This window comes from Nematolebias whitei, chromosome 13, assembly GCF_014905685.2.
Source record: "Nematolebias whitei isolate Nwh7 chromosome 13, NemWhi1, whole genome shotgun sequence".
NCBI lineage: Eukaryota > Metazoa > Chordata > Actinopteri > Cyprinodontiformes > Rivulidae > Nematolebias > Nematolebias whitei.
In genome coordinates this window covers 6,683,275-6,697,431 of record NC_056510.1, presented here as the reverse complement: position 1 = coordinate 6,697,431, position 14,157 = coordinate 6,683,275, and the positions used below count along the sequence as shown (strand labels likewise).

At 43.7% G+C, this 14,157-nt stretch overlaps 2 protein-coding genes across 2 annotated transcripts in view; one reads left to right on the top strand and one right to left on the bottom strand.

The window, feature by feature from the left end:
• Window positions 1-13,432, bottom strand: part of gli2a (GLI family zinc finger 2a) — a 116,554-nt gene extending 103,122 nt beyond the window's left edge. The window contains exon 1 of the mRNA XM_037686823.1: window positions 13,087-13,432. The gene's annotated coding sequence lies outside the window, so the exon portion shown is untranslated. The remainder of the gene's footprint in view (window positions 1-13,086) is intronic.
• Window positions 5,699-7,761, top strand: LOC119419491. Its single transcript, XM_037686824.1, has 2 exons — window positions 5,699-6,250; window positions 6,726-7,761. Exons 1-2 carry the CDS (start codon window positions 5,735-5,737, stop codon window positions 7,197-7,199), a joined length of 990 nt encoding a protein of 329 aa, XP_037542752.1. The 5' UTR covers window positions 5,699-5,734; the 3' UTR covers window positions 7,200-7,761.
• Window positions 13,433-14,157: the final 725 nt, after the last annotated feature.

Below are 14,157 nucleotides of genomic sequence, written 5' to 3'. Positions count from 1 at the left end.
GGAGCAGAACTGGACTTTACTTCCTGTAGTAAATCACACTGTTGTCTTTGGGGACATTTATCACAGATTATTGTAATGCATTGTATGACGTATCGCTGCCAACAGCCAAAGCACACTATCCCCGATCAAAGCTGCACGAGTCCATGCAGTTTTTGTTTTTCCAACGCAGAAGAAGAAGGAGATTAAAATCAAAACCTGCGATGAAACAAAACAATAGTAAAAAGACTTTAATGCTGAAACATTAACGCCTCTAAAGATTCGTGTTCTTCATAAGATCGCTCAGATGTGTCAGTCTGGAGAGCTTCGCAGTGAATCACAGATGACTCAGATTAATGAGAAACGAACAAGTGATGTCATGAAAGAAGCACGTTAAGCAGCAGAGACGAAGCATGTGGACGAGTCCTCCCTCTGAACTTAACCCTTCCTGTCAGTAAATGGTAATATCCTGTGGTTGAGCTCGCCGGCTCCCTGGACCAACACGGAACAGATGTGGAGGTTTTCATTTTATTTTTTTAACTCTGGCGCTTCATCCCCAGCAGGGAGGAGTCCACATGGGTCTGTCGTAGAGGCTCAAGAGTTGGAATCTGCAGGTTTAGTAACCATTTGATCAAACTTGAACTGTCCCAATAACAACAAGAAGACCAAAGATCATCCAATCAGATGATTGTTTTTGCAATATTTAGGAACTTAAGTTTCCAAATTTGTCACAAACATATCAATAATATAAGAAACAAGGGAAAATAAGTAAATGAAATCATTTCCCCTAATTCTACAAACAGAAAACTGCAGGTAAGATACTGACTACTACAAAACAGATTGTTAGACTAAATATAATCGTTTGTTTTGAAGAATTAGTATGACAGCTGAATTAACTGAGACAGGTGTGTGTGTGTGTGTGTGTGTGTGTGTGTGTGTGTGTGTGTGTGATGGTGTGTGTGTGTGTGTGTGTATCAGCTGTCCTCGGGGCCACATTTCTCTCTGCAGAGCCGAGGTGTCTTCCTCTCTGGACCATTTGTCTCAGGTCATTCATTGTTGGACGCCTTCAGCTGTCGGCGACCTCGGCAGCTACTTAAGCACAACGTGCACATCGCTCGGTGCACGTGCATTCCTGTGTTTGGGTCTGATCTTCACCCGTTGGCTTGTGATCGTGCGAACAATCAAAGACGACTCAGGTTTCCCTGCGGTGCAGAAGTTCTCCTGATCGCTGACGGAGCGTCTGTGGTTCTGCAGAGCTGGACCTCCAACCAGCTGCTGCCACTTCCTGCTCGGAGCTGAGGCCCCGTGGACAGGAGGGGGTCAGTGCATGTGTCTGTGTGGGGCTGGGGTCCACGGCAGCTGACACAGCACACCACCAGGTGAGGTCTCCATTTATGTTGGCTGAACGGAATAAAATGAATTCCTTCAAAGCAACAAATGTTTCTGTTTTCTCTACGTTTTATCAAACCTGCTGGCACGAACAAGAGAGGGACCAAGCCTGATTAACACGGGAAGGGATTGCTGAGTGAAAGCAGCTGAGGGATTACAGATTAAACACAGGTGAGGAGAGAGAACACAAAGGCCATGAAAAGAAGAACAAAACTGGAAAATACTGGCACCAGTGACGGCAGAAATACTTGAAAAATCCACTTAACAAGAAACTAAGAATTCTAAGCAGGATAATAAGCACAAACATATCAATGATATAAGAAACAAGGGAATATAAGTAAATAAAATGATTTTCCCTGATTCTACAGACAGAAAACTGCAGGTAAGATACTGACTACTACAAAGAAAATGATACAGAAAAATGGCAGTGTTTAAACACACAGGAAGCAAAAGTCCCAAAACAACAAACCAACCAGTCTGAAAAACCAACAGAACATTTCTCTCCTCTGCCGGAAATCATTTGAATATCCACACTGATAAAAATCTGTTTGTAGTTAAATTGTGCCACAAAACCAGGCCCAGGACTTCCAAAAACCTGGTCCCTCTCTGCTCCTTTACTTCAATCATCCTCAGGTGAGCTAACACCTGTCTGAAACAGGCTGAAGGTCAGAGGCTCGCCTTTTTGCTGAACTGTCAGTCGTCTTGTTGTAGCAAGACGTGTGTATATATATATATATATATATCGAGAGAGAGAGAGAGATAGATATATACACACACACACACAGTATATACACTCTTGCAATATTCTAAAGAATGTTTCTAAACTCTAAACGCTCTAAAAGACACAGAATGTCACGACTTCAGCTCCCTGCCTCCGCTGCTCTTTGCCACCTGCAAGTGCTTATGGCCACGCCCACTTCTCAGCTCTGCACACAGAACAGCTGATCAGCTGCAGCAGGAAGTTTATCCTGCAGTGTGGGCTGCACAAAGACGCAGGAGGTGCTAAATATTTTAAAATAACTTATTTTTAATAAAAAATTCCATGCCGATCGTGCGGCTCATCCATCAGTCAGCCAATTGTGCGGCATGTTAAACTCTTATTTTGAAAAACCGCGATAGAGCGAGGCCGCCATAAACGAACCGCGAAGTAGCGAGGGACTGGATTATAAGGCGTACCGGATTATAAGGCGCATTAAGCGAAACAAAACAGTCAGATAAGTTAAACTTTATTCAACTCGGTCATAATAACCACATGAAATCAGTTTGAGGTAAATAAGCACAACCAGAATTAATACATAAGACGCACCTGATTATAAGGCACACTGTTGATTTTTGAGAAAAAATTAAGGATTTTAAGTGCACCTTATGGTCCGAAAAATATGGTAAATAGTCAAAATAAAAACTTAAATTTTTTTTTTTTATTCGTTGTGCTTAAGGAGACTCTTTAAACCTTCATTTACAATTTTAATTTACAAATCTTTAACTTGTGCTGTTAAAAGTAAAATGATCTAAATTGTTCATTTTGATCTTTACAGCGAATTATGAGGTTTTTTTTTTTTCCATTTATCCTTTATTTATACAGGTAGTCTCATTAAGCCACGAGAACTCATTTTCAAGAGAGACCTGTTTAGGGAGCAGATGGGGGGTTAAGGGCCTTGCTCATGGGCCCAAGGTAGGGCGAAATTTAGTTGCTTAGAACAACTAAAATAAAAAATGCATCATCAGCTCAGCTCTAATTGGATGAGAACTGAACGCGTTCCTCAAAGTTTAAAAAGTCAAATTTTGAAGTCGGTCAGATCACGAGGATCTGATTAGACGTTAATCATTTTATTGTTTCTGCATTCCTTCATGTTCTGTGTCAGTGTGGAAAAACTCCCAGGTTTTTTCTCCTTATCGAAACCTCAAAGACCACCTGCTGACACCCCCGCGGGAACAGAGAAACAACTCCTGACCTCCCCGCTCTCGAACCGTCGGACTCTAGAAGCCGAGGAAAGCTGGTTTTGGTTTGGAGGCGAGAGGAGACGAGGGCCGCGACAGAAAGGGAGGAGTGGAGCGTTTCAGAGCGACTTGCTAAAGACAACCATATGTGTGAAGATCCCTGCTCAGCTCCAAACGCTCTCAGGCTGGAGTCTGAGAGGAGACTGCGGCCTGGCAGCGGATCAGAACCACGTGGAATCTAATATCTGCCGTCATATGGAACCGTCAGGAAGCGGCCCTGCCCTTCAGGCTCCGCTCAATTTGTAGCTGAGGGAGGGTCCCGAATAAATCAGAGCTCGCCCAGTAACACCCCACATTGGGTCGGATCAGAGCCGCAGCTGGAATCAGAACGTTCACCTCTCTGGTGTGGTGGTAGCTGAGAGTCATCCTCAAAACATTCTCAGAGAACGTACTGATCTAACGTTTGTTTTTTCTCAAAATTTGACCAAAACTGTCATTTTGGCATGAAAACCTGCAGACTTCTCATCTGTAAAGAGCCTAGGGCAGGGTTGTTCAACAGGTGGTCCGGGGGCCAAATCAGGCCCACGGGTGAACTCTGTTTGGACCACCAGTGGGTTCATTTTTAAATAAAACAATATTTTAAAATGTAAAACACGTTTAAATAATGACATTAACTGTTGGATATCTGACCCCTGAGCTCTTGGCTTTCAGTATGTGGCCCCCTGAGCATTAGTTGAATAGCCCTGGTAGGCTATTCAACTAATGCTCAGGGGACCACAGTTACTGAAAGCCAAGAGCTCAAGGGCTGGACATCCAGCAGTTATTGTGACTAAATAAGTTTGTTTTACAGTTTAAACGTTTTATTTAAAATGAGCCCATTGGTGGTCCAAACTGAGTTCACCCGTGGGCCTGATTTGGCACCCGGACCACCTGTTGAACAACCCTGGTTGGGTCTTAATTATAAAATTAGACCCAAAATGAACTATTTTGAGTTCACCCTGCCTGCGGTGAAGAAAAAGTTGCAGTAAAATTTAAAGAATGAACACATTTGTTGCATTTTCTGAACCATTAAAACTTCTGGATTTAAGGTTGTAGAGTTTAGAAGGCCAACATACACAGTTAATAAAATAAAAAAACTTTTTTTTTTAACTTCCTATTGGTGAGTCTGTTAGGTTTAAATGAAAAATAAAGGTATAAAAAATAAAAACATGTTTTAATTTACAAGTACGGACACAAGCAGTCTTTATCCAACAGACTGAGCACCAACAGATCAACTCTCTGCCTGGTCTGGTGGCGGGAGATTCACATTCCTTCAAGAAATTCTTATTTTATTTTAAACGTCGTTATGGTCCTGTGTGTAACTGGAGGAGACAGGATCCTGGATCCACGAGAATGGATGTCTCTTGAGTCTCCTCAGTTCTCTGATGGAACACGACCCTCTACTTTCTTATTAAAGCTGTGCGACCTTTGACCTCATGGGATCCAACTCATTTTACAAGGACCCAAAATTGACAAAACTGATCAAGAATCAATATTTTGTAAATGTTTTTCAGATTACTTCTGTCATGACATTCATAAAGAAATACAAAATCAACTTTTCTCAATGAATCATCAGAATTTTTTTTTATATGAAAATACTTTTGTGTTTTACTTTTAAACCTTTTTATAACAAGAGGTAGTTTCCAAAAGTCAATAAGTCCCTGTGAGAATTCAGCGTTAAGGCTGTTCTATAACAGAGACTCTTCCTCTCAGCACGTAGCTGCAGAGGCTACAGGTGGTTGGAGTGAGGTGCCACATGGTCCTAGTGCCGGACATGTTTGAATCGCTGCCACACGAACATTTAAAAAGTGATAATAACTTCACCAAAGTTCAGACAATTTCCTACTAAACAGGAAATACTGAGGCATCTCGTGAGGCCTCATTCCACCCATCCTGACCCATTTCATTACCCAGAATGCACCTTGGCGACTAAACGTTTGTTCAGGCATTCGGACTTATTTTGCAGCAGACATTAAAAGTTTGGTTTGTTCAGATTTTATAAAGAGTCCAGTCGGACATTTTTGAAAATGCAAACACGGAAGCTGTGAACTCTAAATGTGTTCTTTGTACCGTGCATGTTTCACACGTGCACAGGCCACCGTAAGAATAGTCAAACCTGAAGCGCACGAAAATTCCTGACGTCATTCAAACTTTGGCCCTGTACACACGTAGCCTGGTGTTTGAAAAAACGAATATCCGCGCAAAAAAATATCGCCGTACATACATGTTCGGATAGAGAAAATGATCGTCTACATGAACCCGGTGATGTTCACCACAGAGCGTTGTAAAGAATATGCCCAACCCATAGGAGGCAGTGTAGTGCAAAGGTGAAACGTATATCAGCCAATCACAACCCTTCAAAGCAACCACAACTTCCTGTTAGTATTGAATCATGGCGCCTGGAGGTTCGTTTGTGTGGACAGACCGCGAGGTTGAACTACTATTAAATACCGTGTTGGAGTACAAAGTTAATAAAACTCAGGAAAATGTCGACTGGGAATCCTGTCAGAACAAGTATGTTGATATTTTAGCGCTTTTTTTAGAGCATTACCCAACGGAGTCCTCCGACGAGTTTCCCCATTCACATGCCGACATCACGCGCGGGAATTTAACAACAAAAATGAAAGCAGTCCGAGGTAAATATCGCCATGCTGTTGATACAGGACGCAGGAGTGGACACGGTCGAGTGGTTCTTCTGTACTTCGAACTGTGCGAACAAATCTGGGGTGGCTCTCCAGCTAGTACTACCATATCCTCCGGTAGTGAAACAGCTGACCTGGATCATTCTCGGACCCTACCCTCACCATCCACATCTTCTTCCTCCACTACCATGGATGTAGCAGACACAGGGTCTGATAATGAAAGCAGTGTGGGTCCTACTTCAAAGGAGAGGAGAGACCTGCTTGATGTACGTATATTTTTCTGTCCATTCCTCATAAATAAAAGTACTTTTGCTGTAAATGTTCATCTGTTGGATGTACTATAATTCACGGAACAGGTTTGTTGAATTGTGTTGCTATTAAAAATACAGTTAAGGCAATATGTGTGTTAAAAATTATGCAAGAGTTGAGGTGTGTAGTGGAGGCTGGAATGTGATGTTTTTTATATTTTACTGTGTACGGGTTGCTGATTTATTTTTATTATTATTGCAAAAAAGAAATGACACCATCATGCTCTTACTCATCTCATATTATGTTAGGCCTACATATTCATTAGTTTGATGGGGTGGTGGGTACAAAATACACTTTAAGACATATAGCAAACATTGGATACGCTGTTATTACATATTGTTATGTAGAAGTGATGTGAAAAGTACAACATCAACATGATCCAGGTTTACTTTTTTATGTTTAATTGTGATGATTTTCATTTCTCTTTTGAAGGCAAAACTAAAAGGACACAGACACGACCGTCTGAGGAGAAAGCTGCCTGCTGAGACCCAGTGGCTGAATGCTCTTGAGGAAGACCAGCGTGTGAAAAAGAGACTGGTGGAAATCATTGAGACATCAGAACAAAAAGCATCCGAAAACTATTCAAAAATGTCCAATACACTGGAAAGACTTACCACATCGATTGTTGATGGGTTTTCTCTTCTGAAACAGGTCATTCATGCACCTGCACAACCACCACACTACATGCCATATGAGCCAAGAGGTCCGATGTATTCGCACACAATGGCCCACCATTCTGTCCACCAAAACTCAGCAAATTACCCATACCCAAACAACTCCACTTCTGACAGAACACGTCAAAACACAAGACCAGGAAACACTATGAACACTGAAGCTGTGTTCCACACACCTGCTGAAGCCACTGACCAATTTTCATTCAGTCAGGCCCTTTTTAGTGACCAGTAGAGTACTGTTTTATACATCGAAACAAGTCTGGTACAGTTAAGTATATACAAGTTCCACTTTTGCACAAGGTTGCACACATGTCAGGTTGTTAATCACAGTGTTATTTACTCTGACAGTGTTTTTTTTTTCTGTTTGCTATCTTTTTATACATACTGTGAAAAGCTTAAAATGTAGCAATTGCACAATACTTTAACTATTTACATTTTTGTTACGTGAATCTTTATAAGAGTGGTGATCTAGTCCAGTCCTTGGGAGCTACTGCTACTTAGATGTATTTATTTCTCCAAAACACCACTATCAAATACATACTGATGATTGAAATCAGCTATTTCATACTGGTTTGTTGAAGAAAATGCAGCTGAAATGTACCTGTGGTAGCTCCCAAGTTATGGACTTGGGCATCACTGATTTAAAAGTGTACAGTAACTGTGCTGCTTTTCTCCCATGTTTAAAAAGCTTTATCTGTTGTAGATCTGTTATAATCTGATCTGTTCATAAATGAAACACAAAATAAGAACATGTTAAGTGTGTTCGTTTGAATAAATTGACAAACATTTTAAAAGCAAGTTTCTTTATGTGAATTTTTGTGAATATGACATTTATCAGTTACAAATACAGTCATGTTCATCAGAAAGTATTGGCAGCACTATTTAATACACTACAGGTCCAATTTTAAGAGAGAAAAGTAAAATCATTTAACTTAAAAGTCTGTCTAATGAGCTACAAACTATTATATAATGTATCTAAATCCTGGGTGGTAGCTTTTCATGCATTAATAGAATGAAATGCAATAACATTGCACAAAACAATTTAAAAATTCTCTAACATACATGGTGCTAACTATAACGTTTTTTTATGAAAAAACAACGCAGTCTGCTAAATAGTTCACAGGTTTTTGTGTTTATGGATCCAGACACTGAGTGAGGACTCTCCTGACCCGCTTTCCTTCTGCTGCCAAGCTGTCTCCTCTGACCACTGGCTGTGTGTCCGGTTGATTGTTCCTGTCATGTTGAATAGCTTCAGTTATTCTGTTTTCATCCACAGTGTCTTTTGATGCCTCACAAAAATTGTGCAACACAAAACATGCATATATAACAAATGGAAGATCATTCATATTGATGTCCATGGCTCTCCTCAGGGCTCCAAATCGGGCTTTTAGTCTTCCAAATGCACATTCAATCACCATTCTAGCTCGGCACAACGAAAGTCCAAAGTACTGCTCCTGAACATTGCTTCCTCCGTTAGCATATTCTTTCATCAGGTAAGGTAGAAGTGGGTATGCAGGGTCACCCAGTATGTAAATGGGTATAGCGTCTTCGTTCTCCACAATTTGTCTTGGACAGGGGGGAATCTTCATGTTTTTCAGATTTGTGTTTATTGTGGAGTTAGCAAAAACTCTGGCATCATGCACACTCCCTGGCCATTTCACAACTACATCAATAAAGCTGTACTTGTAATCACAGGTGGCTTGTATGTTAAGAGAAAACCTCCCCTTCCTATTTAGGTACTCTGTAGAATTAGCTGATGGCTGCTTTATCTCCACATGAGTCCCATCCACAGCTCCAAGGCACTGAGGGAGACCATAAGCCTGCTCAAATCCCTCAACAAGTGCACGCACAGCAGTCTCTGTTGTTGGCATTTTTATGTAAGATGGTCCCAAGTACACAGTTATAGCCTTACACACCTCTCTAATTATGTTTGAGACTACTTGTCTTGATAAGCCAAATGCATTGGCCGTTTTACGCAGTCTTCCCTCGTCAGCCAAATAATATAGCGTGCATGCAACTTTTTTGACCACACAGACTGGAGATCGCATTACAGTACTCTTCCCTTGAATGTAAGGAAGGAGTAACTCCGAGAGCGACAGTAATGACGACCGTGACATTCTGAAGTTCTCACGCCATTCCTGTGGGAGAACAATTTCCTTCTCAAAGTTTTCCCACCAGCCAGCAGTGCGTCCAGGTCTGATCCAAAACCGGCGACGGCGACGCTGAATGGCGGTATTGTGCCTCCGTATCGGTAGGGATAGTTGCTGTAAAAGAGCTGAACGCCAAACGCTTTTTCTCCTTTGTAATTCCATCTGTTGGAGCAGTTGTGCTTGTAAAAACAAGCAAGCAAAAATTGCCTGAACCAGCGTTACAATTAGTACTTCCCTAAACGCAGTCATTTTCCCTCCGAATGAATGGGCAAACAAAAACAATTGTCGCACATGTGACGTCAGCGCCGCGCTGCACCATCTGTCGCAGACATAATGCGCATATCTCCGGTTCCGAAAGTCCACACGCAAACCCGAAAGAGGAGATTTCTCAAATCTCCACTTTGGTCGGAGTTTTTGTTATTATTCGTTTATAGTTACATCAACCGGAGTTCACGTGTGGATGAAAGGCCACACCGCATGATAAACTATTCGGTTTTCCTGATATCCGGCTACGTGTGTACAGGGCCTTTGTCTGCCGGTGTTTTGAAGCGGTTTGTTGCATTTTATGAGCGTCTTCCTTCCTCCTCCTCTCTAACAGCAGATGTTCTAGAGCTGTAAAACACGTCACTGTCTTTTTAATCAAAGTCTATTTATTTGGTGCTTTAACGGGAAAATAAAAACATTTAGCATCGAGCGTCTTCCTGTCAGCCTGAACTTTGAACTGACGTCACAAACGCAACACGAGGCTGAAAGTTCTGTGGAGTGAGAAGTAAAGAATACGGCCGGTCTCTTCCCATTGTTCCCAGAGTTGATCTGGAGTTGAGATAATGAAACCTGCTCCCCCATCCCCCTCCTTCAGATGAGCTGACCCCCGTGACCTGGGCAGAGTTCCCCCTCAAGACCCCGCAGCTCCGACCACCATTGTTCCTTTGTGACTGGAAGGACAATGATGATGTTGAAAAGCTTTTGGGAAACCGGGTTTCCGATGAGTCGGTTGAGGAGTGTGTGGCGAGCAGATCTGTTAACGACGACACGCCGTGAGTCAACGGAGGACAAAACGCTCCTCCCTGTTGGACCACTCTGACTTTAGAGCACGGCGTTCCCTGACGCGACCCGTTCCCACCGCGGCGCTTGTTGAGGAGTGACGGATGAGCCGCAACGTGCTCGTTAGTGACGCACTTTTCTCCAAACAGTCGATGAATGCTCGTCGTGACGCGTTCAAGGACACTCGGGGAACTTGGTGTGCACGTCGCCCGCCGCCTCGCAGGCCCAGAACTCTGAGCGGCCTCCTCACAGGAAACTCTTTAACCTCCCACACTTCAGGAGGAGAGAGAAACAACAAGTGTTAAAACAAGCAGGGATTGTCCTGCCCCCCCCGCAACCCACTCCCCAGCTAAGAGCAAAGGAAATGTTCTCCAGTGAAGAGCTCTACAGATGAATGTTAGCACCTCCAGCTCCACTCCTCTCCTCGTCTGAAGAGCAGGCCGATGGTGAAAGATCCGGGTCGCTTCTCTTAACTTGTCCTGCCTTTTACAACCCCCCCCCCCCCCCCCAAATGACCAGCAGAGCCTCATTAATTCATCCTTGTGAGTGAAAATGTTTCAAAACAACAGAACCTTCGGCTGTTATCCATTACGCTGAGCGCTGAACAACAGCCAAAACTTTCTGAAGAGGCTGAAACTCAGGTAACATTGACCATCAGCTAAAAGCTGACATAAGCAGGATTCATTTAAAAGGAGCTAAATGTTAGCCAAAAGTATTTAAAGCTAAACAGTAGGTACATGGTAAAAGTAGCAGAAGACAACAGCTGAAGATTAAAGTTAAACATCTCAGTGTATTTTGAAAGAGAAAACATTTACAAATAAAGTTAAATGTTTTGAAAAGTTTAAACGTTAGACGAACTAAAAGTCCGGCTGCTGAATGAGCCAAATGTTTTGATTTGTGAACAACTAAAAAAAAGGCAGAAAAACATACAAAAGCAGCGACAGGAAATCAGCTGACGCAGCGTGCAGGAATTACTCGATTGCTGGTGGTGGTGGGTGATACAGCAAACAGCCGAAGCTCCACTCTGACTCGACTTCCTGTGAGTTCACCCAGAATCTGGTGTGATAAAACAGCCGAACATCTGAACCCTGCAGGGGTCTCGGATCAGCTAAAGGAGCGGGACGAGCTCGGGTTCGAAGGCATTCCCCGCTTTATTCCAGGGTTTACTCAGCAGGAGCGGGTGAGGAGGAGGAGGAGGTGCTCCTCCCTCTCCTCAGAGTCATTCACCATCTCCTCCAACCCTCCTTTCTGCCCCTGTACGCTAGACTTCATCGGTATTTGCTTTAAAAAAAGACCCCCCCCCCCCACACACACACACACACACACATCAGTCCTGCCTCCAGCTTCCAGGATCTGCTTCAGTCCATTTTCTACACATTTCCAGAAAGGAGGCAGAGAAAAGCAGCAGCAGATCAATAAGGCGGGGGCCTGAGCGGCAGAGGCCATGTGTGAAAATGGGGGCTACAGCAGAAAGGGGGGGGGGGGGGGGCTGCAGGAGATGAAAGTGACATGGCCACTATAGGGTGTGTGTGTGTGTGTGTGTGTGTGTAGCCCCTGAGCTGAATAGGCTCATCCATTCTTCAGTCCTTTCTTCCTCCGAAGGCCTGAACTGTTGGAACTCTTCATCCCTCACAAAGAGCAAACGCACTAAAACTTTTTCTTCTTCTTCTTCTTCTCATGCAAATCAGCCTCGGCCCGACTGAGCTCGTCATCATGTGGAGCGGAAAACACACACACACACACACACACTCCTACACTTTCAGGCCCTTTCTCTTTACTTTGTTTTTTTCCTCAAACGTCTCAAAAATCTTAACCAGCTGCCCAAAAAGATACGTTTTATATAAAAATAAAGTTTGTTTTCTTGTTTTACACGTTAAAATGAAGGTCGAGCAAGTCTTGAAGGAATGCTTATCACCTGCCGCCCTTCGTTCCAGGGTTTTAAACCATCGTCTTCTGTTGAGTGGTGTGTGCATAAATAAAATGCAACAGAAGACCTGCTGTTAATGACTCTCAGCTACTACCACACATTTCAGCTCAATATATTGGCTGCTTTTTTGTGCGCTTGCTAAAGCTGTGACAGCCATCTTTAATCTGCTCACCTCAAGAATTCATCAGTTGTGGAGGTTAATTTCTCAAACTTTCACTAAAATCCATCCAGCGCTTCATGAGATATTTTGCTAACAGATAGAGTTGGCTCCAGATATTTAAGCTCTAACTTTTAATATGAATCTGAAACAATCTGTTCACTTTCACAGGGGATGTTGGGGACTAGTCTCAGCTACTACCACACCCACTCTGAGGTCAGTGGTTGTCGCCACTTCTGTTTGTTGGGTTTAGTTCGGCCATCTTGGTTCTTCTCGGCACCAAACGTCAGTCAGTTCTATGAGTATCTAATGATTAGTTCCTGAAAGTTTCATTAAAATCCGTCCAGTGGTTGGTGAGATGTTTTGCTAACAGGGACACCGGGCAAAAAGCTGATTATCCGCCTGTCAGCGGCGGGCGATAAAAAGTGAGTCCCGCGCGCGTTTGGAGCTCATTAGCTGCGCATGTTTGATCCAACTGCAAATACTGGTGCTAAAGGGCCGCAGACAGGCGTGAAGTGTTTGTTGAGCAAACAGAGGATGAGACATCAGGACACATCTCATCTGCGCCAAAACATGCTCACTCCCGCACTGCGCGTTACGCAGAACTCATCAGAACCTGAGCCCGTTCGGAACCAACGCACCAAACGTGCTGAAAAGCAGAGGAGAAGCCGCAGAAACCCGAGCTCTGCTGCAGGACGGACATTTTTTAAATTCCTGCGTGAGAAAAGTTCAAAGTGCAAAAGATGAGAAGCCGCAAAAAGCCTCATCTGCCGCCGCGCGCACGCGCCAGGAGAAGGCTCGGTTCGGAACCGAGTCCCCAAAAAACACAAAGTTGTCCTACCTTCACCCGGATTCTCTTCTTTCTCGCTTCGTGTCCGAAGAAGAACTTTCTGTGGACTTGCTGGTTCCGGGTCTCTAGAACCGGTCTGGCTCTCCGGACTTCACGAACCGAGTGTGGAAAAGTTTGGAGAACTCTTCGCAGGACATTCCACCTCCGTGCGTCCCGAATCAGAGCCGAACCTGGACCCGTTCCCTGCGGTCCATGCTGGTCCCGTCCTCGCGTCACCAAACGGACAAAGGTTCGGCTCGGCTCGGCTCGGCGCGCCTCAGGCTTCGGGTCTGGACGCTGTTCGGTGCGGGGACATGCGGAGGTCTGCTGATCTGTTTTCAGTCCTCCCCCCTGCACCCCTCCCTCCCCCCTGCTCCCCGGTGAGTTGGGCCATTTGCTGCAGCAGATGGGCCGGGCTAACTCAGCCGAGCCGCCCGGGACCAGAACCAGCTGAAGTTTCACTAATGAGCTGAGCTTTAGCTCCTCTTCTCCTCCTGATGATCAACAAGCTGATGAAAAAGTTTCCACCCTCTGCTGGACCCGCGGTTCTGAACCGGTCCTCTCCAAACCCAAAACCCAGAACACACTTTGTTTGTTGAAGAAGCAGAAAACAATTTAAAGTCTTTGTTGATTTAAACTTCATCTCGTTGGAAACTTTTCACCAGATAAACACGATCACCCGCCGTCAGTCAACTATGAGCTCAGTCTTGAGTTCTGCTCATTTTACTGTTGATCAACAACAAATAAAAAGAAAATAAACAAAAAGATGTGTGGTGATGTTTGTGATGATTAAAAAGGTTAAAAACAAATTGTACATGTTTGGACTAATACACAAACAAAGTGAATGAAAGGAGGAAGTACTTTATAAAAAGATACCTTTAAATACTGCAGATTTACATGATCACCCTCTGCATGGTGGTAAAGCTGCTCACTGCCAAGTCATGAAACATAAAAATCATTTTCCTGTCCATGGCTGATGTGGCCTAACTTTAAAATGTGTGACCTACAAAAACTTCCAAAGTGTGCTTGTTTACCAACAAAAACAGCTAAAGTGTGTTTGTTTACTTGTATAAAGGGCCAAAG

Excerpts from the sequence above, each read along its gene's own strand:
- LOC119419491 (XM_037686824.1), top strand. The coding sequence starts at position 5,735 with ATGGCGCCTGGAGGTTCGTTTGTGTGGACAGACCGCGAGGTTGAACTA. Across the intron at positions 6,251-6,725 it reads AGAGGAGAGACCTGCTTGAT|GCAAAACTAAAAGGACACAG; the intron begins GTACGTATATTT and ends TCTCTTTTGAAG.